General features: G+C 37.6%; 2 protein-coding genes across 3 annotated transcripts in view; both read right to left on the reverse strand.

The window, feature by feature from the left end:
* The window catches only part of LOC311287890 (Fc receptor-like protein 5), a 291,105-nt gene that overhangs the window by 94,318 nt on the left and 169,287 nt on the right, over positions 1-27,500 (reverse strand). The gene's annotated exons all lie outside the window — the stretch shown is intronic.
* The window catches only part of LOC311287888 (uncharacterized protein), a 28,365-nt gene continuing 16,045 nt past the window's right edge, over positions 15,181-27,500 (reverse strand). For both annotated transcript variants that reach the window (XM_084405000.1, XM_084405001.1), the window contains exons 2-13: positions 26,374-26,458; positions 26,204-26,231; positions 25,107-25,920; positions 24,437-24,580; positions 24,297-24,366; positions 24,067-24,164; positions 23,077-23,160; positions 22,763-22,824; positions 22,559-22,645; positions 22,411-22,465; positions 16,431-16,619; positions 15,181-16,274 (exon numbers count right to left, since the gene is read on the reverse strand). In XM_084405000.1, the coding sequence (XP_084261126.1) occupies positions 15,405-16,274; positions 16,431-16,619; positions 22,411-22,465; positions 22,559-22,645; positions 22,763-22,824; positions 23,077-23,160; positions 24,067-24,164; positions 24,297-24,366; positions 24,437-24,580; positions 25,107-25,920; positions 26,204-26,231; positions 26,374-26,458 (2,586 nt within the window). In that variant the 3' untranslated portion in view covers positions 15,181-15,404. The remainder of the gene's footprint in view (positions 16,275-16,430; positions 16,620-22,410; positions 22,466-22,558; positions 22,646-22,762; positions 22,825-23,076; positions 23,161-24,066; positions 24,165-24,296; positions 24,367-24,436; positions 24,581-25,106; positions 25,921-26,203; positions 26,232-26,373; positions 26,459-27,500) is intronic.

The following is a 27,500-nucleotide window of genomic DNA, read 5'->3' on the forward strand; positions in this document are numbered from 1 at the left end:
ATAATTTGCGTGGGGAACATCAAAATTCCTTTACCTTTGTAACCGCTGTCCACTTTAGTGGCATGCAGCTATATATATCTGAATAATAGGAGGGGCCCACCAAACTAAAAACGTATTGTTGCAAAATCTTAATATGTTCCCCAGTGTGTAGCCACCAACAATAAAGACAAGAATTAACTTTTTATACCTTTATATCAATTTAGGAAACAGAAGAAACAAACAGAAAAATGCATTTATATGAAAATGAATTGAAATGAAACCAGTTCAACAAATGAAAGCAGTATCTACACAGATGGTCTGTAAAAAGAAAGACTCAATCAATAGAAAAAGAATGACAAATGAAAATAAATAAAACTATCTAATCAGTTCAATCTTGTAGTTGAGTGATTCTTTGAGCAATTATGGAATCACTACAAAGAAAGTTGACATATAGTCAATTTTGAGGATGATGTCCAAATCCAAAAAAAAAACTTCAAATGCTCTTCCAGTAATCCAAGAAAATCCACAATAAACAAAATAGTCCACAGAGTCTCATTCTGGTACTTAGGATATTTGATAATCCACAAGGTAATGCAGTGAGATCAATCCATTAGAAACCACTTGATGTCCATTTCAGTAGAGCCTTAGCAACTCATGTCTCAAACAGTCTCAAAATATAAAGTAACGTATAAAGAGTCCATCTACAAAAAGAAAAGATATCTATCATATATTATATACATCAAAATGAAACAACTGCACAACATTAGGAAGAACAAAACTTACATGATTGAACTGGAAACAAAGTTTCTCAATCAGGACTCCAATGAGTGTTGCAGGAGGTGCTTGGATAAAACCATGCTTCCCTCTTCCAAACAAACTGACTCCTTCTTCTTCTTCTTCTTTCGTTTTTTGGCGCATTGCATTCTCAGGGCATACCGCCACCTACCTTTGCTGTTATGCAGTCATGATTTCTTATAATCAGCTTTTCCTTTTTTCTTTTTTCACTCTCACTTGCCTCTTCCTCACAAATCAATCCTTATATATAATTATTTGATGCTCCATCTCATTCCATTTCCCATATCCGATCTGGCGCTGCGTGTTCAGCTCCTCCAGACCGGCCTATGAAATCTGGAATAGACCAAAGCATCCTTATATTAAATCCTTTCACTTAAACCCGTAGTATATATGTATTCTATTAACATTCTGAATCCTACTCTATCTCTATTAAAATCATAACCTAACAAATATGCCAAATCCTTATTAACCTTCCCTCTTTCGTTTAAATATGATATCAACTCCTTCCTTTCCTCATCAAACCTTTTACAATCGAATATCACATGCTCTACTGTTTCTTTCTCCCCACAATTCTCACATAAACCAGTCTCATGAACTCCAATTATAAAGAGCGATGCGTTCAGTCTTGAGTGTCCAAGTCTCATCCTAGTCATTATAACCTCTTCTTTCCTATTTCTACCATTTATACATTTCTTACCTACAATTTTTTTAATATTATATAAATGCCGCCCCTTATTATCTGTATTCCAATTTTCCTGCCACTCTTTAATAATATTTTCCTTAATAATAGATTTGATTTCGCCTTTACTTAATGGAACATTAAAATCTATTTCTTCCCTTTTTAAAGCATTTTTTGCTAATTCATCAGCAGATTCATTACCAGCTATTCCTGCATGCGCTGGCACCCAGCAGAAAATTCAACTTCTATTCCTATCCTTTGTATTCTCCATATTAATGAAAATATTTCACACATCAAATCTTCTCTAGCAGTACAATAAGTAAAGAGTGATGTTAAAACAGAAGCAGAGTCAGAGCATATGACTACTCTGTCCGGTTTTACCTCCTCTACCCATGTTAATCCTATTATAATAGCGACCATTTCAACAGTATAAATTGACAATTTAGATGTTAATCGTTTAATTATTGATATTTTAAACTCTGGAATATACACTCCTATTCCTGTAATCCCTGATCTTGGTTCTTTAGATCCATCAGTATAGATGTGCATACTTGCATAGAATCTTTCCTGTATGTATTTATTAACTTGGTACTTAATCATACCAATTTCCTCCTATTCCCGTTTCTTATCTAATATTCCTAAATCAATTTTAACCTCAGAAACAATCCATTTCGGAACCTCTCCCCATACAGGTGACACACTACTTTCCATATTAGCAATCTGATATTTCTCTGCTAACTGCTTTATCTTCCATCCATATCCTCTCTCGTTACTTAAATATTCCCAACAATTATTTAAAACATCTTTAGCTATACTTTCTCCAGTGTAACTCTTTAAGGATGTCCAAAATACCAAAGACAATTGAACTCTCCGTAATTTCAATGGCATTTCATTCGCTTCTACTAATAATGCATTGACTGGTGTTGTTTTAACTGCTCCTAAGCATATTCTGATAGCTCTATATTGAATTCTATCTAACTTTATTAACAATGATTCTGACGCTGACCCATAAATCATGCATCCATAATCAACTGTCGATCTTATCAAGGCTTGATAAATTGTTATCATTGAGTCTCTTTCTGCTCCCCATTCTTTCCCAGCTATTGCCCTCATCACATTTAAAACCCTCCTGCATTTTTTATCTATTTCCTCAATATGTTTATTCCAGGTATATCTCCCATCTAACCACATTCCTAAATATTTAAAACTTTTAACTTAACTGACTCCTTCTATACTACTACCCTTTTAAATACAAGAGGTTCAAACGCTCATGCGCCCCCTAGTGGTGAGTAAGAAGAAAAAATATCAAAGTAACAGCTAATACTGTTACACCTTAAGCATTACAAAAAACTACGTTAAAAAATATACATTTCAGGGGTGCAGGTCATTTTTCAATATTTTCTAAATATTATTTCTCTGGTGATATCCTTGATAGAAAAACCTACTGATAGAAACACGATCATCCATGGTTTCTCTGATCATCTTGTTCTTTTGAAGAGAGTCAGGGCACAATAAGGCAGTGCCTCCTCAAAAATGAGAGAGAAAATTCATTTTGGAATTAAAGACAGAATAATGCATAAATCATTCACATTGTTTACTTGATTAGAAATGTAATAAAGTAATGCATTTGTCAATTTTGTATGCAATATGAAAGTTTGAATGCATTTAAAGTATGAACCAATGTATTAATTTCTTACACTTCATAAGAACTGTCCTGTCAGGCGCTTCACTGTGTGCAAGTTAAAATTACCTTACAATCTACGCAATCATTAAAGACATTTCTCCTTATTTAGAACCTTTTTGCCATAAAGGGTTCTTTAATATTAAGTCAATAACTCTTGAGTTTTATCTAAAACTTCATTGAACCTTTTTTTTTTTTTTTTTTACAGCCTAATAAAGAGTTTTAAATGTCTTACTGTATGTTTGAAATTATTTCTTTATTTACATTTTTATTTTAATTGCTAAAACATGCTTTCATTTAAAGGGGTCATATAATGCCATTTTTGTACAAGCTAATATGATTCTTTAGGGTCTAAATTAAAAGTTTGTAATATGCTTTAATTAAAAATTCTCATTAGTATTGTAAGGAAACACTCATTTTACCTGGTCAAAAACAGCTCTGTTTTCAGCACGCTGTTTAAGTGCATGCGTCTTTAAATGATAATGAGCTTTGCTCACCCCGCCCCTCTGTTCTGTGCGGACACCGTTTGTAACACAATAACACAATAACCAGAGCCCGTCTACGGACATTCTCTGACAATAACTAGACTTGTAGTCAAGACCGCCTAAACCGAGACCAAGACACTACCAAGACCAGAGGGTATCGAGACCAAGACAAGACCAAGACCAAGACCAAGACAGACCAAGACCGAGACCAAGTCGAGACCGGAGGGAAAAAAATAGACTAGTGTTGAAGCTAAGCAATATGAATTCAAGAACAGCAGCATACTAGGGTTCAGCCGCAGTTTACATTCAATACATATTAGATGGTATTACCTCAACTACACAGGCAGAACAATACAGAGACAGACCATCATGTCATGTGTGTGACTGTGAGCTCACTGTAAATGTTTTTGCAGGGTGAGATCAACTATGTGTAGCAATTGCATGACGGCTGTTACTGCACTATTAGAGGATTGAGACTCCCTTAACTTTTGTGTACTGTTGAGGACTGACATGACTGGTACTGACTGGTTCATCTGACAAAACATCAAACACCTCCAACACCATCTTGCTCCTCCAACAACTGTCTAAAGAATGAGAAATATGTAACCAATTGAAATTATACTTAATGTGTAGATAAAATCGTAACATCAAATTAAAGATACGCAATTATAAACTTGGATTAGGCCTAATGTTTAGTCAACACAACAGAGATATGCAGATGATATTTAAAAGACCATTTATTTAGTCTAACACCATCTTAAATACAATACTGTAATCAAACAACACACACACATGCACACACACACACACACACACACACACACACACACACACAGAGAGAGAGAGAGATCTCAAAGACACAAATTCATCTAAGCAAATGCCTGCCTATCTCTGCCGATTTCGGAGTCTCCAAATTAATTCATTCTGCAACTTTTAAATACATAATAAAATGTTTAAAAACGAAATTATCAACGCTATCTCACGACCAATTCGTACGAATTCGTACGAATGATAAAAAGTTGGCTAATTCGTACTAATTCGTACGACCTCACTCGTACGAATTTGTACGATTTGTCTAAACCCACGTGATGGGTAGGTTTAGGGGCGGGGTCAGGGGTCATTCGTATGAATTCATGCGAATTGGCCAATTCGTAAAATATGTACGATTTTGCAAAAATTAACTAATTCGTACGACTCACGAGTCAGGTCGTATGAATTCGTACGAATAAGCCACCTCGTAGAATGTGTACGTTTTCCCGTGAGATCGGGCTGGAAATTATAGGCTTATAAGTGCGGGATCCGAAAGTTGGTTGTTTTGTCGCTATGGTTACACACACACACACACACACACACACACACACAACGTTGGCGGTGCGCTGACTGCGCTCAAAGTCATCTGTCAGTTGTGCAGTTACCCAAAATCTCCTGAATGAAGTTTACCCACGAACAAGAACCGGTTCGTGGGTAAACAGAGGTAAGTGTACTGCAGTTGATCAGTTCATTTCTGTGTTTACTGAAGTTAAAGAGTTCGAGATCAGTTGAAGCAATAGTTTATGAACTGCTGTTTAGTCCACATGTGAACATAAACATTTATTTTTAGTATTGATGGATTTTCATTTCCTGTCCTCCACAAATTCAGCAGATGATAATGTATGTAATGAAGTGCATATGGAGACATCTCTTTTGTTTTGATCTGCATATATTATGTAGTTTTATTGTTTCAGATTTCCGAGACAGATGATGTATGAAGTTGCAGACAACCAGTGCTGTGATCTTACAATTTCTACTGTAATTCTTTCAAAACAGTCATGTTGCAAGCCATCCATTTTGACAGTTGTTTCAACAAGAGGTTGAAAGTGATGCATTGTTACTGTATTCATTTGTCTCCTGCAAACTATGTACACACTCTAGGAATAAAGCCCTGCTATGCATGCATTATTAAATGTTCTTGTCAGAATTAAAAGATTCAAATACATAATTATATTTGATGTACACATTTTATTAATTTGAAAGTTTCTGAATCCTTTGGGAATAATATATATATATATATATAAAATGACTTAATCATGATTAATGTCTGTTACATATGAAGATCATGAACTGACAATCTTAAGTATGAAGCACAACATTCAGTACAGATAAATATACGTCTCTTCCAGAGTTATGAGATCCAGTCAGAGTCTTCTTTGCTTTTAAAGTATATATAAGTGCAATACATCAAGTGAAAAGTTAACAAATTAATTGTGTTCAGTCATCACTAGACCTCTCTGTTAGGACATATCAGATTTTGGTCTGATATTTAAAATAGTAAAACCCTATAGTACAAGAGGTGCAGACAGAGGAAGTGGGAGATTAAGTGATGGTATTTGAATAGAGTTTACTGAATAATCGTAGTTGCATAATCTTAATTGCTTCTATGTATACCTTTATCTGATCAGCATAAAATCAGATTTGCCTATTTTACTAGGCTAAGTAAAATTAATGCTTCACAACATTGTCCTGTGACACTAAAAATCTTGAGATGACAATACAGCACATAACATAAATGAATGTTGAATATATTGGTAACACTATACAGTAAAGTTCATTAGTTAACATTAATGTATTAACTAACCATGATGCAATACATTTGTTGCTGTGTTTGTAAATATTTGTTAACGTTAGTTAAAAATACAGCTGTTCATTGGTAGTTCACAGTGCATTAACTAATGTTAACAAGATTTTTATGAAGTAATGTTGAAATTAACATTAACAAAACTGTATATGTGCAGTTCATTATTAGTTCATGTTAACTAATGAAACGTTATTGTAAAGTGTTACCAATTAAGACATTAATAAAAAAAAGTAAAGTAAAAAAGAGAATAAAGAAACAACATGAATTAAGATGTTCGTGACTGCTATCCAGATGTCATGCCAAAGGTGAGTAATCCTGAAAAATGCAGGGAAACAACAAGCGTTTAATAATTTACCAACATACACAAATGGCAAATAAACAATGGGTGCTCATTAAGATAGGTCTATTCACTAGTATGTAAAGAACAATCTCGATGAGGCCAGTGCTAAGAGAGCTAGGGTGGGTATTAGATGATTGTTTTGCATTCATTAGCGTGATTGTTGTAGCTGTGAGAGCTGTCTGTACCTGTGGCTAAAATACAACAAAACAAGTATCATTCTTCATTTTTGACACGATATGGGACATCTGATTACCACAGCACTTGCTTACATCAGTTAATAGTTCATAAACTATTGCTTCAACGGATCTCGAACTCTTTAACTTCAGGAAACACAGAAATGAACTGATCAACTGCAGTGCACATACCTCTGCTCAGCCACGAACCGGTTCTTGGTCGAAAGCTGACGACGTAACATGCCGGTAGGCCCGCCCTCACGTGATACCAAATGGTCGATCGATAAGCTTAAATCTGATTGGCTAAAGAATACGACTCATCTGTGTAGGAGGAGTTTGCTGCCAGGAAAGTCTCAAAAACACACACACACAAATCCAAGGTGATTCACAAGTGGATGACGATTTGTACATTCATATTCAAGGATAAACTCGTACATTTTAAACATTCAAAGGTTTTTGTGCACAGTTGTATATCTACGAATTGTGTTTTGCATTTGTGAAATGTAATTTATGAATATCTAATTTTATTTTGCGCATTTGAATTGCTTTTTGTTCAAATATTTTTTTTTCACGCACGTGAATTTTTTTTGTGTGTGCCTGAATTAGGTTTCATGCATGTGAAATTGTCTACGCATGAGTGAATCATGTTTTTTGCGTAAATTATATTTGAGACTATTCTGCCTCCATACATTCTGCTCAGCACTCCAGCTATCAACAATGAACGCGCCGGTCGGCGCGTGCTATGATTGATAGCTCGCTCACGAGGGCGAGAGGGCGGGTCTGTGTTTGAAACGCTGCTGTCAATCAGCCATCGTGGGAGGGGCGTCGATATTGTGACAGCTTGATTTGAGACAGGAGGAAACATATAAGAAGATTTTAAAAAAAAACACTGGATGGATTTTTATCACTTTATAATGGTTGTGTACAGGCACTGCCAACACACATTTCAGTACAATCAACTTGTAAAAGTGCATGTACCATTATATGACCCCTTTAAAAAAAGAAACTGAAATCAGCAGGAAGTCATGCAAACATGGAAATGAAATCCTGTTTACATTGATCACATCCTGCATGGTCACTAATGTCTGATTATACTGTATCATGTGAATCTGAACAGCACCACCTGTTTACTCCACCTCCTTTTCAAATAAGAAGCCTGATATTAAATTAAAATCATTAAGGATTCTCTCTGTTTATTGTAACTCCATCCATTCTCCAAACCACTTCTCCTATATAAAGACCAGATAATGTTAAACAAACATTCTTTTAATGTTACTGGAAGAACTGTCGTGGAAATTTTAAACTGTATATTAAACTAACCATGTTTATAACATCTAACCTTATTTAACATCTAACATTGGAACAGGATGTACTGTACGAAACCAATGGAAAACTTGTGTCTTTGACTGTGTGCGTATGTATGTAAAAATAACTTAGTTTTGGGAAATGAAACTAGACAGTCTGTTAGAATCTTGTGATTACAGATGAAGTCACCACAAGATCAGAGTTTGCTTTACCTAGTAACAGAGGGGTTTGCATATGAAGAACCAATCAAATAGTGGGGATATTATGTAATGCAGCCTGACATTTATGTCATACCTCTATACTATAAAAACTGTTGTATATGTGTTTTACGGTGGGATGTCTCAATGGAATTTGTCTGAGATCCTCCGGCCTTGATTCTTCTTGGGAGAGTTCTCTGAGAACTGCTCGAAGACTCTCCCGGCCGTTATTAAAGCATTTAGAGGACATTTGCTGGAAGTCTGTCTGTTCATTTCTGCTGCGCAGCAGGTCAGTTTAGGGAATCAAGTAAGTTAGAGTAAGAAACTCGGCCAGATGTCGACTGAAGACGCAAGAGCTAGAGTATAAAGGTTATTAAGTGTCGATTGTAGACGCTCTGTGTCGATGAGTAGACGCAACAGTTTTATTATTTATTAAGTGTCGATTGTAGACGCTCTGTGTCGATGAGTAGACGCAACAGTTTTATTATTTATTAAGTGTCGATTAGTAGACGCTCTGTGTCGATGAGTGGACGCAACAGTTTTATTATTTATTAAGTGTCGATTAGTAGACGCTCTGTGTCGACAGTAGACGCAACAGTTTTATTTTAGATAGTCAGGTTAAAGGAAATTCCTTTACAGAACATTTGTTCATAACTTTAAGAGAACCTTGACAGAACGTTAGTAAACGTTGTGAGAATGTTCCCTGTTAGCTGGGTACCAGCTTCTGTTAGGAATGCTCATGCGTACGATTGTTTTAAGAAACTTCAAGACATTTTTTTTGTCAAGTTTTTAATGTGTAATTATTACTGTGATTTTTGATATTATACACTGTATTATTTGTAGCACTTTGTGTATAAGAAAGGTGCATTACAAATAACATGTATTATTAAAACAAACACAGTCCAAATGATTCTTATTAATGCTTTAATTGACCATTAATTTAAATGACAAATACATTTATATTTTCCAGAAAATTGACATCCCTAATTGCAATTACACTGCAGAGGGAAAATATACATATAAATCACAGACACTCACAAAGACTGGCATACACAAAAAGACAACATTTTGGCCTTACATGTTTCCTTTTTATCAACATGTATTAAGTAACAACATGTAGTTTTTCAACCTTCATAATATATTTCCAAGACCCTTGTGATGGTACATCGACTTACAATAGGTTGAATGACACGTCTGCCAGAGCCTGACGGGGTGTATCGCTTTTACTGGCACTATGTAACTTCGGGGTGCGGGTAGTAACCAGAGCCAAAAAGAACTACAAAATTCGACTGCTTTACGGCATACGTCACTTCGTCCACTACTTCCTCAAATTCGGCCGTGACAGGCCAACCAGCGCGTTTGTTTTCGTGCGTCTGTTTTCGTCATGGCTGAAGCAGCAGCGAAACGTAAGAAGTCCAAGGTTTTGTCGGAGTAGAGTCGGAAGAGGAAAAGGGAGAGTGATAAACTGAAAGGCAGGACGAGGATCAATATTGGTCGAGCGTTTGCCTGCTGGCGTGAGCTTATCATCAGACCGATGCTGACTTGGCCGTCATGCTGTTGAACAAGTAAGTAAATTGCTTGCATACTATCTTTAGTTTTTCTAATCTGTTGTCTGCCTGGCTACGTTACGGAAACTATCTGGTCCTCCATTTATCTTCATGAATCAGCTAACGTTAGTAGATGAGCGAATTATCAATCTGGAAGCTAGTAAACACTAACATGCTAGTTTTAGATGGTTAGGATGCTATCGCTTAGCCTGGCTAACGTCAGACCACTTTCTCTTTGAGACGTGGTCTGGATACTACATGTTCATTTTCTCGTATTTGAGGCGTGGTTTACGAATGCCCAGAGCCGTTTATTGGGCGCTACAAAATGTCTATCAAATGCGCCTGTACGCAGCTCATAGCCAATCGTTTCAATTTATACCAGATGACGTAAGTAGAGCGACAGATATTCAACGAAGAAGACGACGATGGGTCAGAGATTTATGTGTACACCAGAGTCCTGCACGGGTCCGATTGTGTAAATCCGCACCCGACCCGTTTTCCAACAGCAGCACTAATAAAAATCTGCACCGACCCGCTTAAAATAGAACCGACACCCGACCCGCACCCGAAATAAAATCAGTTTAGACTATCACATTATAGACACTTACAAAAATGTTTATTGCCAGGTCATACAGAAGTTATTACACGACAATTAACACAAGGACAACTTCAGCCGAAGCTGTCAAAAGGCCGATACATGAAGAACATGGCTAACGTTACCACACAAATCGAACAGACGCGGCTACACCACTATATGCCACACAATTTCGTCTAGCCTACATCTGACAATTTTGGGTTCAAACACGCCCTGCACACCACACATACTAACAGTGTTAAATATGAAAAATACCGTTCGATAGAACGGCTTTGTTACCAGTTATCTGCGTGCTTCCTCAGGGATGAAGTTCCACATTTGTGGCTATCCAACACGAAAATGTTTGCAGCAAAGCTTTTTACAATATTTTCTTCAGATAACTCCAAACTTCTCCCACACACTGGACTTGATTTTTGATGACGTATTGTCGACAACTTTACAATCATTCTCCACTAGCTATTCTTTTCTTCAACTCCTCAGCATCCATCTCGACGACTGCAAGCAGATCGCGCGCGCGGTTATGATGAATTTTTAAAAGTGGAAGTAGCCTAGGTAACGTTATAGATCCTGGGAGGGGTGGCGCGTCGGCACAAATAAACTGATGTGGATTTTAAATTATTTTATCAACTTAAAATACAGGCATATTTTTGTAGATGTGTTTGTTTGCTAAACTAAATATGCATATATTTTTACGTCTGCCATGTTGTATCCATAGATAAACAAACTGCTTCGGTCGGTGTGTCGCATATACTTCGTCATCGTCTTGCTGCTCCCTCCCCGTTCTGTGATTGGTTCCCTATTTCAGGGGAAAAATTAGCCCATGGTAGCCAGACTACCTTGCAGCGTGAATAAAATCACGCTGCTCAAGGCAGTATGGGGAAACCCAGGCTAGCTATCGCTATCATTCTCATTCAGATTTGAGCATTAATTGCAATCGACATGCAAATCACAAATGTTTGAGTTAAAATGTTTAGTCTACTAAACATGTATAAATTATGAAAGGAGGAAGATTAATAATATTATCATTGCCCATATGAAAAAAACCTGCATGCTTCTTCATTTACAGTAACAGCCCGTTCTCATCCCAAGTCGTCATATACTGACGCTTTCAAAATTTCTTCAATATCTGACGCACAAAGCACCCTTTAGCGTCCATATGAGACGCATAACCCTACCACAGACCTAAACCTACCCATAACCGAAGCGTCTCATATGGACGCTAAGGGTGCTTTGTGCGTCGGATATTGAAGAATGTTTGAAAGTGACGATTTGGGGATGAGAATGCGTTGACAGTAACCGTAAATCATTTTACGACAGCGGTAATGGACAATTCCGCTTCCAACCTTTAGGGCGACCGCAGAGGAAAAGTTCCATGTTGTTGCTTTAACCCTTTATGACCTACCATAGAACAGTTCTGCCAGAGTATATCTTTGTATTTTCACATGCTGTGCTGTCATTCTTTTGAGCATTTTCATATGCCATACATCAAAATAATCCTTACTCTCCCAGTTTGAAGGCTATATTTGTAATAAATCAATAGTAACTAGATACATATCTCAAAAGTGCAATAAACAAAAGGAAAAATAAAAAATGCATTTTTTTTTCTACATATTTTATTCAATACAGAAATTTGCTAAATGCCAACCTCAAACTTGTCAATGTGAAAAACGTGCATAAAACAATTTAAAACTATACAGAATTGATTTGAACTGTTTACATAAATTAGTTTCTAAGATATACTCATTTAAAGGTCTGTACAAATTGCGTAATATGCGTTTACAAATACAAAAGAAAAACAAACAAACAAACAAAAAACAAAAATGCATTGCACATCATTTCTTTCTTTGGCTGCATTCCTGGCTTTCTTCCTGATAAAACAATTTAAAACTATACAGAATTTATTTGAACTGTTAATTAATTTCTAAGATACACTCATATAAAGGTCTGTACAAATTGCGTAATATGCGTTTACAAAAACAAAAGAAAAACAAACAAACAAAAAAAAAAAACACACAAAAATGCACCTCTTTCTTTGGCTGCAGCTGCACACACCTGGCTTTCTTCCTGGGACGGATCTATTCCTTCAAGAAAGTTGGTTTCGTCCTTGAAACGGAATCTGGAGCCGATGAGCAAACGGAGAGTTCATCTTCATCGGACGCAATTAGTATTGCCAAAACAACCGCGTCCGTGTACTTTCATTTAGACTAGACGTAATGTTACGTGCGCGCGTGTGTGTGTGTGAATGTTCTTGCATTTGTAAAAGAGTATTTGTGAGTGTGTAAAGGAGAAATAAATGATAAAATGAAGCAATGATAAAAAGACAATAACGAAAAGAAAGAAATATACCGGTACAGCAAATGGGAGTCAAACGCATGGTCAAATGACGCAGCTTGTGACGTCACAACATGTGACAACCTTTGGGGTCATAGTGCACAGAACGTAATACGTCAATGAGCATCGGAAGACGTAACTATCAATCGCAGATCTACAGAACATGTGTGCAAAGACGTGCAATGCATTTTTGTGTGTTTTTTTTGTAAACGCATATTACGCAATTTGTACAGAATCATTAGAGGGTGAAAACAACGCAACAGGAGCATGTTGGAGGCTTGATCTGAACATGTTACATCTCTGGTTTTGAATGCAAAAAGAGTTATTGAGCTAGCGATTTGGTTTCAGTTTCTATAGGCTCTTAAACAGACACACGCAAATGGGAGCGCCGGCGCTCCCGTCGGTTTTAAAGGGTTAAGAAATAAAAACTCTACTCTAAATAGAAAAAGTCCCAATATATTCCCAACATGCTTAATCACTGGAGAATAGCAAGTGCATCAAGATAGAAATAAAGATAACCAAACTAGAAATTACTTTATCATGAAAACCCAGAATATATTTAAGAGAAAGTATTCACAGTGCTTCACTTTTTCCACATTTTTTTTTTTTTTTATGTTACAGCCTTATTTCAAAATGGATTAAATTCATTATTTTCCTCAATTCTACAAACAATACTCAATAATGACAATGTGAAAGAAGTTTGTTTGAAGTCTTTGCAAATTTATAAAAAAAAACAAAAAAAAAAACACATGTACATAAGTATTCACAGCCTTTCCTCAATACGTTGTTGAAGCACCTTTGGCACCAATTACAGCCTCAAGTCTTTTTAAATACGATGCTACAAGCTTGGCACACCTATTTTTGGGCAGTTTCTCCCATTCTTCTTTGCAGAACCTCTCAAGCTCCATCAGGTTGGATGGGGAGCGTAAGTGCATAGTCATTTTCAGATCTCTCCAGAAATGTTCAATCGGGTTCACATCTGGGCTCTGGCTGGACCACTCAAGGACATTCACAGAGTCGTCCTGTAGCCACACCTTTGTTATCTTGGCTGTGTGCTTAGGGTCGTTGTCCTGTTGGAACCGTCGCCCCAGTCTCTGGAGCAGGTTTTCATCAAGGATGTCTCTGTACATTGCTGCATTCATCTTTCCCTCGATCCTGAGTAGTCTCCCAGTTCCTGCCGCTGAAAAACATCCTGATGCTGCCACCACCATGCTTCACTGTAGGGATGGTTTTGGCCAGGTGATGAGCGGTGCCTGGTTTTCTCCAGACATGACGCTTGCCATTCAGGCCAAAGAGTTCAATCTTTGTTTTATCAGACCAGAGAATTCTGTTTCTCATGGTCTGAGAGTCCTTCAGGTGCCTTTTGGCAAACTCCAGGTGGGCTGTCATGCACCTTTAACTGAGGATTGGCTTCCGCCTGGACACTCTACCATAGAGGCCTGATTGGTGGAGAGCTGCAGAAATGGTTGTTCTCGCTGGAGCTCTGTCAGAGTGACTATCGGGTTCTTGGTCTCCTCCCTGACTAAGGCCCTTCACCCCCGATCGCTCAGTTCGGCCAGGCGGACGGCTCTAGGAAGAGTCCTGGTGGTTCCAAACTTCTTCCATTTATGGATGATGGAGGCCACTGTGCTCATTGGGACCTTCAATGGTGCAGAATTATTTCTATCCCCTCCCCCAGATCTGTCCCCTCCCCCAGATCTGTCCCATCCCCCAGATATGTCCCCTCCCCCAGATCTGTCCCATCCCCCAGATCTGTCCCCTCCCCCAGATCTGTCCCCTCCCCCAGATCTGTCCCCTCCCCCAGATCTGTCCCATCCCCCAGATCTGTCCCATCCCCCAGATCTGTCCCCTCCCCCAGATCTGTCCCCTCCCCCAGATCTGTCCCCTCCCCCAGATCTGTCCCATCCCCCAGATCTATCCCCTCCCCCAGATCTATCCCCTCCCCCAGATCTGTCCCCTCCCCCAGATCTGTCCCCTCCCCCAGATCTGTCCCCTCCCCCATATCTGTCCCCTCCCCCAGATCTATCCCCTCCCCCATATCTGTCCCCTCCCCCAGATCTGTCCCCTCCCCCAGATCTGTCCCCTCCCCCAGATCTGTCCCCTCCCCCAGATCTGTCCCCTCCCCCAGATCTATCCCCTCCCCCAGATCTCTCCCCTCCCCCAGATCTGTCCCTCAATACAATCCTGTTTTTGCAGTCTACAGATAATTCCTTGGACTTCATGGCTTGGTTTGTGCTCTGAAACGCATTGTTAACTGTGGGACCTTGTATAGACAGGTGTGTGCCTTTCCAAATCATGTCCAATCAACTGAATTCACCACAGGTGGACTCCAATCAAGTTGTAGAAACATCTCAAGGATGATCAGTGGAAACAGAAGGCTCCTGAGCTCAGTTTTGAGTGTCATTGCAAAGGCTGTGAATACTCATGAACTTGATTTTTCCATTTTTTATTTTTAATACATTTGCAAAAATTTCAAACAAACTTCTTACATGTTGTCATTATTGGAAATTGTTTGTAGAATTTTGAGGAAAGTAATGAATTTAATCCATCTTGGAATAAGGCTGTAACATAACAAAATGTAGAAAAAGTGAAGCGCTGTGAATACTTTCCGGATGCACTGTATGTCTATGATAAAATAACATACTGAGCATTATAAACTCCCGTAATTCCTAGTAATCTGTGTTTATATGTCCGGTTCTAGGTTTTGCAGTTCAACATTTAATTCATCAAGAATCTTTGTTAGCTCCTCTTTTGTCTTCCTTATTTTTGTAACAAATCTCATGATCTCAGACTGCAGCTCTTGCACATTTCTTGTGTCGTTAGTGGACACAGGGGTTTGGTTGCTTTCAGACTCTGTATTGGTTGCTGCAATTTCTGATTCTTGTTGAGTCGCTATTGAAGCATAATCTCTGCGGAGTTTGTGAATTTCTTTGGCGTCGAGGGCAATGAAGAGGATGTCAACAGCTACAAATAGTCCAGTCAAAACCCCTGTTGCTGCTTCAGCCACACGAACGGCTCTTGCAGTCTGAGCTGCAACTCTCCCAACATTTGCAACTTGAGTTAAGCGGATAAGCTCTGCAATCCCTCCCAGTCCTCGTCCAAGTCGAGCCCCGATATTTGCCCAATCTGCCCCAGATTGTGTATTGGACCACGATTCCCTGCTTTCAGAAAGCACCTTTCGAGTTATCACTGCTATTTGGATGTTTTGGATGCAGCTGCTTGTGGAGGCTATTTTTTCTTGTAACTCTGTTATGATCATTTTGATCTTTTGGCGGTCTGTGCGCTGGTTGACCATCTTTGTTATGTTACTCGCACCAGATGCTACTCCACCAGCTACAGCTACACCGATTCCCACTCCTGTTACTATCAGAGAAGCTCCGAGAGTGAACGGAGTCAGAATAAGCCCAACTATAGATGTGATTCCTCCAGCCAATCCCACTACACCTCCTGCAAGGCTGCCTACGGTTGTGTTGTAGTGGACCTTCTCCAAACCTTTGGCCAGCTCTTCAAGAACATTTAGCCTCCCATAAAGCTCTTCAATAGTTTGTGTGCTCTGAAAGAAATCAAGTTTAATGAAATAAAATTTTTGTTTGACGGTTCAGTGTTTTGTTTAATTTCATTGTGCCCGTGTATAAAACATGGTTACTTTAGGAGACTACAGCAAAATGTATGAAAAGTATAAAAGTTACATTTTAATTACTCAACTCACCTTTTCATAAAGGTGTTTAATGATAAAGGGCCTCATCAAGATTTCACTGACAGACGGGCGATTCGCTGGATCGATCTGAAGTGTGTCTTTTACCAGCTGACGAAGGTCCTCAGAGAAGGTTCTAGGAAGAGCTTCATAGGAGCAGTTGAGTATCTTTGAAATAATATCAACTGTGCTTATTCCTGTAAACTAAAGACAGACAAAAATATGAGGTCACTAGTTGTCACAATACAGATTGTATCAAAGCAGTTTTAAAGAAAAAGCACGTTTCAAGATCCACGTCATGTTCAAGTTTTTCCTTAGCCCTTGTCAAGACCCAAATTAGCGTTTGATTACTGTAATCAAGGGGTTTTCAAAGTGTGGTGTGTGCCTCCCCCTGACATAGACTTTTTTTTAATTAATCCAAAAATTAAAGATCTGTCATTTACTCACTCTGTCATTCCAAATCTGTGAGACTTCCGTTCATCTTCTAAACACAAATTAAGATATCTTTAATGAAATCAGAGTGATTTCTGTCCCTCCATTGACAGCTATGCAACTACCACTTTGACGTTTCAAAAAGTTCATAAAGACTACGTTCAGACTGCAGGTAAATGTGGCCCAAATCTGATTATTTTTGCTCAAATGTGACTTAGATCTGTTTTCTTATGACAGTGTGAACAGAATCTGATGTTTTCAATTTTGATTTATGCCACTTTCATATTGTGGTCCAAAATCAGATGCAACCTGATCGGAATTATTGCGATAAAAATGCAGGTTAAGTTGTTCTCGGGTGGACAATGTACAACAAGAGCAGGCATTATCTATATGTATCTTCCAGTGACGTACAACCATCACGCAGTGGGATTTGAATAACAAACGAATTGTATAGGCGATTCTATCTTTTGGAAGACCAGGGCTGTGTTTCCGTTGTCTCTCAGCGCGCTACGAAGACTCTTCAAGGTATAACTTAACTAAAGGTATACCATTTCTAGGCGTGTTCCCTGAACCATACCTGAGGACGCTGCTTAAGATATCCCTTCTTACGTGTGACGTTACCTGTCCGTGGTGATGCTGCTCAATTTGTTGATATCGATGGCTCGAGAATCAATTATTCTCTCATGCAGGGGCTGCTTCACTGCATTATGTGAGAAAGCGCTGTTCTTTATAAAAGAAGCACTTCAGAAATAGTTGAAATTGCATTTATTAGGACTCATGGGATATTATAAAAAAAAAAATACTATAATACAAACTATAATAGCCTAGCCTACATATTTCAAAATTGTATCATATATTGCTGCCATAATAACCATTTCAAATTTTTATGTGCTTTCTTCTCTTCCCCATTTTTGTTCACTGAGGTGGAGCTGCGATGAAATATTGTTCTTTAAATACTTTCCAGCATTTCAGTAATAAAAGTGTACATCTTACGTACGGTGCTCGGCAGCGATCAAAAAGGATTTAAACAGTTAATTTTAAATCTCTTCTTGTAAACTCAGAGATGTGGATTCAGACGGCAATTAAATTACCACACGACACGACCTGTTTGTCAAAAAACAGGTAATTTGGCCAGGGATTTTTACGCGGGTTGGGTGAGAAAAAACACAGACATTCTGGATTCAGACGGCACTAAAATCACAGACTTACCCGTCAATGTTAAAAATACCGTACGACCCCATGAGAAACAATTAGCATCTGAATAGGACGTAACTGACAGTATGCTTTCACTGGCCTCACTGGCACTGCATCGCTGCCATAGTTTGAGCAAACTTCCCACCACAATCATTTCCTTTAAATAGACTATTAAGCCTTTAATGGTTTGCAGGCTGATGTACCTTAGGATAATATAATAAAAAATCTAACAACAATCAGTGTAATGACAATTTTATTCTTTGCATGAAACCACTTGAATTAGCCTAATTGAACACTGTCTGGGTGTATTAAAACTTCAGAATTAAATTCGTATAGACCTGCAACAGTGATAAGGTAAAGCTTAGGCCCCATCCACACTACTGCGTTTTAGTTTAGAAACTGAGAATTAAAACGAATACGATCTCCGTCCACACCAGCGTTTTAGTTGCGTATTAGAATTGATCTCCGTCCACATTAAAACGACTGAAAACGCGGACTATTCACCAACACTGGGCATGCGCGTGCCGGTGTAAACCTAGAGACTTTCAAACATCAAAATGTAATTTATTAATATGTATTTGTGTCAAAATGACATATAAACATCTTTTCCTATTTTATTTTGCCTGGAAACGCTTCCAACACACTTGCGTGTAGCATGAAAAATAGGTGTCGGTTCTATTTCTAGCATGCCGAGCCGCGCCTGAGACGCGAATGTAAGAAACTGTTCCAGCGGGTGGAGTTTACTGGTACTAAATATTACCTGTGAATACTCCATGACTGATGACACCCAATCATAGAGCCGAGCGTGAGCCTCTGCGTCATCATTTCTAAAGTCCTCCGTTTTGACCCGTCTTCACTAAAAGGCCCTCCGGAGATTCAAAACGCAAAATGGGGTCGGCAGCGTTTCTAAACTTCTCCGTTTTAGGTCTTCGTTTTTGCTGTTTTAGTCTGGACGGGAGGTGCAAACGTAACAAAAGGTCTCCGTTTCTAAACGAAAACGCAGTAGTGTGGATGGGGCCTAAGAGTGGTCCAGACCAATCTTCCGAATGTATGACTTACAGAAGGTATATTTAAAGCTGAAGTTGGCAAAAAAAAATTTGATCATATTCAGTGAAACCGAAACTATGTTCTGACAGAACAACATAAATCAGATGGTTTTAGAAAAAATCCCACTGTTCTACCTCTACCTAGAGCCTATTTGTTTGGCAAAAATCCACCGCTCCCGGATCTTCTGGTCCAATCAGCGCAGGGCTGTGTGAAATCTGACTGTCAATCACAGTTTGTGCACACGCCACAGATCCCCCCTTCCTCGCGCACATACTTACAATATCACATGCACACGCCTGAAGTTCGCAGGTGTGTTGGATTGTATACAAAGTGTGATGGCGGAGAGAAAATCTACTAACAAGTTTCCAATTCCTCAGATAACACAGAGCTAGGAGGCCCAAAACAACCAAGGAAAAGAAAACACATGTAAAAAAGAAGATCGATGCTGAAGAGGCGGACGCGTTCACAGAAAATCTGGTGACGAGCTGCGGAGCACGAACTCGATGGGAGGGTGCTCGGTGGTAGTGGGGGAGGGGCATGAGAGTTGTAAACATTAAACATTTTGGCTAAGTCCCCTCAATTTGCCAGTCTTGCCGACTGCAGCTGTAACTAAGAACGTTTCGGGAAACACATATTAATGATAAGGTACAGCTTAAGGTGTATCCTTCAGAACGACGTAGCATTAAAAAGGTTTCGGGAAACGCAGCCCAGAACTTTATTTATCATGCACTTTCGACTTTACAAATTTGCAGAATGTTTACATTCACAAACACACACTGCATGAAAGGGAATACAGTACAGGTCAAAAGTTTGGAAACATTACGGGTTTTTTTTTATATTTTTGAAAGAAGTCTTTAATGCTTATCAAGGCTGTGTTTATTTGATCAAAAATACAGAAAAAAAAAAAAACAGTAATATTGTGAAATATTATTACAACTTAAAATAATAGTTTTCTATTTGAATATACTTTAAAAAATAATTTATTCCTGTGATGCAAAGCTGAATTTTCAGCATCATTACTCCAGTCTTCAGTGTCACATGTGACATCCAGTCTATCACATGATCCTTTAGAAATCATTCTAATATTCTGATTTATTATGAGTGTTGGAAACAGTTCTGCTGCCTAATATATTTGATGAATAAAAGGTTAAAAAGAACTGCATTTATTCAAAAAAACAACAACAACAAAACAATTATAATAATACAAATCTTCTTTACTATCACTTTTTATCAATTTAACACATCCTTGCTAAATAAAAGTATTGATTTATTTCAAAAAAAGAAAGAAAAAAATTACTGACCAGTAGTGTATATTGTTGTTACAAAAGATTTCTATTTTTAAAACATTTGCTGCTTTTTTTATTATTATTATTATTATTTTTACTTTTGATTAATCCTAAAAAAGTATCACAGGTTATGAAAAAACATTAAGCAGCAGAACTGTTTCCAACTTTGATAAAGAATCATCATATTAGAATGATTTCTGAAGGATCATGTGATAGACTGGAGTAATGATCCTGAAAATTCAGCTTTGATCACAGAAATAAATGATAATTTAAAGTATAATAAATTGAAAACCAATTATTTTAAATTGTAATAATATATCACAATATTACTTTTTTTTTTTCTGTATTTTTGATCAAATAAATACAGGCTTGATGAGCAGAAGAAACTTCTTTCAAAAACATTAAAAATAGTATGTTTTAATAAATGTTTCCAAACTTATGACCTGTACTGTATATGAAAAACTATTATGGGGCACTTTAAACCCAGATGAGATATGTCCCTAAGGTACTTTCTCCCCTCTACTGAGGGAGAACAGACTCCACACCAGCTTTGCCCTCTTCAGGCCCTTAGGGTGTACATAGAGCGCTTTAGCCAATTCAGGCAGTCGGAGCAGCTGTTTGTCTAAAGGGCTGCCAATCACGGAGCACAGACTGTCCCACTGGATAGAAGATGTTATAGTTCTTGCAGTGCCCTATTGAGGTGTGGGCCCACTCCACCAGGGGAATGGCCTCCTCTTGGGCCTGGCCTAGTGGAATATCCATCACTGATATCTGTGTGGAGGCCGGTTGGTCCTTCTTCCCAAAATCATATCGAAAGTAAAATTTCCAGTTACTGATGTAACCTTGGTTTCCTGAGAGAATGGGAAGGAGCAGTGTGTAGCTTGTGGCGCTACTGTGAGTCGACACTGCTGCTTAATTGTGTTTTAACACAATTGTGTACCATACCATACAAATGAGTGGCTCAAAAACAGAAGTGTTGAATAGGGGTTGAATAATTATGACATAACTATATTACAAAAAAATCCTATATAATGACATTATCACCTTTGCCACTAACTGTTATAGATTAAAATAGTTTTTTTAGAAAAGCGATTACATTCATAAATTATTACAGAGTGCATTATTACAGGGGTTGATTATTTTTTGATTGCAATATATAATTTATTGTTTTATAAAAGCTTGAACCAAACATACATTCAAACCAAAATATATTCAGACTCCTTCAACATTTCTCACATTATCACAGTTTATTCGCTATATTTTGGAAAATCAAGCGTAGCGTCAGTTCTGGCAGGTCAAGTTAGTCAAGCTCGCATCAGCTGACTCTCAGCTGATCCACATCTACCTATAGGAATATGACGCCTATCACTGTATACATATATAAGCTCCTTCAGTATTATCAGCAGCTATTGCGTTTCTCAGGAGCTAATTACCCTCCTCCCTCCCCAGCTCCTCCTCTCGCCCAGTCAGGATTTGACATTCTGGTTCTCCTTGAATCAGAATAAATTATCGAATAATGTTGTACTTTAAAATCTTGAATTAATTATATGTGCTTAAATTTGTTGGTTCTGTTCTGTTTACCCCAAGGGGGGTTATTGCTGCTCTCCTCTCTTATCCATGCTAGGCTGCTAGTTCTCGCCCAGAACAGAACCATACCGCCAATCCAAACTGCATGCTAATTGTCGATCATATTTGACGACAGTGGTCCTGACAGAAATGGTAATACAATATGACAAGAACTCAGATTTAAACTGTGTTCAAATTCATCTTGATAATGTCAGATAACTTTGAGCAAAACATGGTCAGGTCAAAGTGTCTGAAACATTTTTGGTACCAAACATGTTTATACATTTTACTGGTAGTCACTATATGAAGAATGTTTGGGTATAATATCTCACAGTTTACTTTATTTTGCTCTCCTCACTTACACAAATGAACTCTAGTGTCCTGCACCCACTAGTAAAAAAAATATCACAAATTATATCTGGTGTCTGAATCATTTTTGTTTGACTGTATCTGATAAAAGAATATCTTACCGCACACTTCCGCATGCACATCTCATAGATGACACATCCCAGACTCCAAATTTCACTGCGAAAAAGCGAAGGTTAGATTTTCAGTGTTCATTCATGGAAAATGTATTATAAGAATAATATAAACATTGATAATGTAATATTTTATTACGATTTCTCATCATAAGGGTTGCCATTCAAATTCTCAGGTGCAACGTATGAGAGAGCTTCAGTTTCTGCTGTCTGTGCTTTAGTGGACCTGATAAAAACAGAAATACATGGTTCAGATCATAATGCACACACACATACTATTCCTTTTATTCTGTGTTATTTAACGTACAAGTCATGTTTTGAATCAAAGGAGCACATACAGTACCATTCACGAATCGCTCCAAACTCTCCAAGACGAATGGTTCCACATGCAGTGAAAAATATGCTCTGCCATAAGAAAACACACATTGAGTATGTTATAGCTGCAGTATTAGTTTGAAATAATAAAAATGACAATCTGATTAAAGACTGTGATTTATTAAACAAAATTATTTAAAAACAAATGTATGCATGAAATTATAGTTCACAAGAAGATCTGTAGATGAAAATGCACCTCTATTATCTAAATCCATGTTAATATATAAACATGCATTTAGGAAATCTCATTTCATGCCAACTTTAACTGTATTGCATTTATACCTTGGGCTGCAGGTTTTTATGTTGAATCTGTTGATCATGAAGGTGCTTCAATGCCATGCAGATCTTCACAGTCCAGTCCAGAATCTATAAATACATGAAATACATGAAAAATGTGAAATTAAAAATGTGGAAAATAGTATTGCAGTAGTTCTGTATTTTTAAGGCTATGGAGAAATACCAACATATATATATTTTATATATAAAATAACAAATCTTTTAACATAACTAATAACAAAAACAAATCATATTCAGTGTTTACATAAACGTTTATGGCAGTAATGGATTCCTTTTTTTTGTACAATTTAAGCATGTTCCTTCCTAATTAATGTCACGGCTTCACCAAGCTCTCCCTCAACTTCCACACATTCACCATTCACAAACTCTTCACTCTCTACACCTTATTACCACACTCATCAAGGATTGGACTCATACCCAGCACACTCTCATACCAGAACCAAAGTATTATTTTCAACAAAACAACAACAACAAAATCTCTGTTAATTCTCAGTAAGAACTTCTGTAGACATATGACAGTCAGTCTGGTCAGTAATAAGTGAAGCTGGTAATGCTGTTATTGGAGTATCCTCCTCTGCTGAGATCTTGAGAGATTTAATGTGTTGCCATGCATTTGACCCTTTTTTGCAGTGCCGTGCTAAAATTCAACATCTGTCTGACATTGGAGCTTGACTTAAAACAATCGTTGGGTTTAGACGTCAACCCGACTTTCATTTTCAACCTCAGTCTGACTGACTTTGGATTAGTTGAAGACTTTAAAGATTCCAATAAGAAAAACAGAATATAGAAAACAACCACAACACACAAACACTGCAACAAAATCCCAATATTAGTTCATATTTACAGATAACGTTAAATTTGTAGATAAATGCTTTAATTTAGGGGGGGAAATGGGGAAAACCGTTAGTTTAACAGTTAGTTCTCTAAATCATGGTATTGGGTTCAATTTCACCATCTGTAAATCTACAAACATACCTCAGAATTTATAACTGTTCCCTGCAATGCAAGTTTTGTTATCTCTGCCAGATCTCCACCCTCGCAGTGATCCAGGAAAAGGTAGAAGCAGTCACGATCTGAAAGCAGATTCATTCATTACGGTGTGCCTTAAAATAATTTATTAATATTTACACCTAAGTGTGAATACTGTATAGCTCTGGATGTAGATTAAGATGTGTTAAAGTGTGACTTTTAAAGTTTCTTTTAACCTCTGATGATTTCCTTGTGATGGACGATGTGTGGATGATTGAGCTTTTGGAGAAAGTTTGATAGATCATCCTAAAAACAGACACAGACTGATCAGAATTTCTGTCTTTAAATATCATTAGAAACAAAGTATCCATCTTACCTGTTTAGCATTCAGCTTTTTAATGACAAACTGATCACCACCTTCATTCTTCACCAGCATCATCTTGTCTTGTTCACTCACTAGTTCGTAGCCATGATCTTTTAGAATTGACTGTTTGCTGCCCATCTCTGAAAGTTTCTGCAACTGTTTAAGAAAAGCATTGGTAAGAAGATTCACAGACATTTTTATTTTTTATTATTATTAAACAGGTCATGAAAAGCATTTAATTCTGTATTTTTGTAAGATTTTTTTAAAGACCATAACAAACAAATTGTTGATGTTGTCAGACCAGTTTAAAATGGAACACCAGAATACGTTTTTATGATTAAACTGTAAAATCAATTTAAAATCAATAGAGTATCTATTGGTACTCAAATGCAGAAATTAATACTTCAATAATGTTGGTACATTCTGTCTGAATTTTAAAATCACTATTTATAATCAGAGAGAGAGAGAGATCAGGGAGAAGTCACTTCAAAAATAGATTAATGACTCTCTCGATTGTAAACTCAAAGTTTTCACATTTCTTGATCTCGTCTCTGTTCTTTCTGAGGGCTTCCTGAACCTGAGTCAATTCATCAGTTTTTGACTCATTCTCAGAGATTCTCTTCCTCAGATTCGAGACACAGGCCTCAAGTCGTCTTCGCGCTTTCAGAACATCTAATGTCACCTGAACACTTTTTCTGTTCTTTTCTTCCAGGAGTTTGAAGAAGTCGTTCATGCTTTCGTCTCCCATTCCCCAGGCTGATCTGTAGAGATGATCATACTGTTTGTCTCTTTCTTCTTTCTGTCGGTTGTTGAATAAGAAGTGAACAGGTTCGTTGTCTTCATCTCTTCTGCAGGGTATTTCTGCTTTCTTAATGGCATTGAGAGCATCTGTTGGAGGTCGTCCATCTGAATGCGTGAGTAGAAACACTATGTTGTTCTCTATATCTCTACCAAACAGAGACAGAACTGAGTGAAATATGTAAAGCTGTCTGTCAGAGAGACGATTCTGAGACGCCTTCATCACAAAACACACTGCATCAATATAATGAATCCCATCATCCTTATCTGAAAATAATCTGGTCAGATACTCAGCAATCTCTCTGTCTTTCTCGAATCCTTCAGTGTCTCCGTATCCTGGAGTGTTAATGATGGTCAGAGATGTTGGGTTTTCTTCAGCAAACGCCTCATAAACAGTGATCTCAGACGTCTGGGATTTTGACTGATCTTGATGTTTTTCTTCTTCTGTGATTTGATAAAACTCTTGATCCTCAAACTTCACTCCCAGTAAGTAGTTGATCATGGTGTTGATCATGGTGGTTTTCCCAGAGCCGGTTTCTCCCACCATCAGGATGACTTTGTTCTTCTTACTTCTGTCTCTTCTTCCATATGTCCACTGTCTGACCTTTTTATCAGTCCCATCAAGATATTTTCTTTCAGTGTTCAGACGATAAAGTGCTGGAGGACCTGATTTCAATAGTGTGGCATCATGACGTGATCTACATAAGACAATTGATTTAGAATTTATAATGTTATGATTTCAATCAGTTATGATTATTCAGTTATTATAATAGGGGTTGATAAAGTATTGTTATTGGCTCGTCGCCAGTATAAGAGTGTTACCCCGTTGGACAGAACAGCCTTTTGGGCCAGTTCAGTGCTAAACATTTCACAATCCTTTATCTTGTATGATGTTTTTTTTTTTTTTTTCGAACTTTGCTGATTCGACAACAAGTTCATGTTATTTATCTGGCTAACACAGATTAAGGAAGAAGATCTTACCGCTTCCCCTCTGGTCGATTCCCAGCACCTGTATTTGATAAGCATTTTAAAGATTTTAATAATGAATAACAGACAATATAAGTTACTTTTGACTTATTTTAATATTATTCTGACATTAGATATTGCTTTCTGTGATTATAAAAAATAAAATGTGTAATTTACAGACTCACATTTAAAATTAGGAGGACGATCAATACTGTGATCTGAAGCACCGCTGTCATCACTGCCGTCAGAGTCATTGTGAAGTTGATCCATCTTAAATAAAACATATTACTGTCTCTTTAGTTTTCCATCACATGTCCTTATAAATATTGTTGACTGAGCTCACAGTGTTCAACAAATCATTAACAATATATCACAAAATTAAATAAGATTCCCTGTTAATGAGTTGTTGAACAGGAGTATAAGGAATACAAACAGCCTTTAAATGGCATACTTACAGTCTACAGGGGAGAGCATTTGAAGAAGTTCATTTGATTAACATGCATTAAATATTATACATGTTAATCAAATGAACTTCTTCAAATGCTCTCCCCTGTAGACTGTAAGTATGCCATTTAAAGGCTGTTTGTATTCCTTATACTCCTGTTCAACAACTCATTAACAGGGAATCTTATTTAATTTTGTGATATATTGTTAATGATTTGTGATTTGTGATTTGTGCTCTCTGTGTATTTGACAATCAGTTACAGTTTATGAAATTATATTTTAAAGACTTAGGAAAATTGTGATAAAATCCCAAAAATGAAAATTCTGTCAGTAATTACTCACCCTCATGTTGTTCCAACCGCGTAAGACCTTCGTTCATCTTCGGAACACAAATTAAGATATTTTTGATGAAATCTGAGAGCTGATCACTCCTCCATAGGCTGCTAGGTGGCCCAAACTTGCTGGCCCAGAAAAGTTATTTAAGAGATCGTTAATATAGTCCAAGTGGCTACAGTGGCTCAATCTTAAGTATATCAAGCGACGAGAATACTTTTTGTGCGCAAAAACAAACAAAAATAACGACTTTATTCCACTATTCATTTCCTTCTCTCTGGACCTCTAGTTGGTTCACGTAGTGTTTTTGCGCAGCGCGTCTGTGTTACACGTCACCACGTAGGCTCACTATTGGCCGACGCTGGTCATGTGTGTGATGCGTGATGACGTGTAACACAAACGCGCTGCGCAAAAACACTACGTGAACCAACTAGAGGTCCAGAGAGAAGGAAATGAATAGTGGAATAAAGTCGTTATTTTTGTTTGTTTGTGAGCACAAAAAGTATTCTCGTCGCTTGATATACTTAAGATTGAG

This window comes from Rutilus rutilus (genome assembly GCF_951802725.1).
Source record: "Rutilus rutilus genome assembly, chromosome: 3".
NCBI lineage: Eukaryota > Metazoa > Chordata > Actinopteri > Cypriniformes > Leuciscidae > Rutilus > Rutilus rutilus.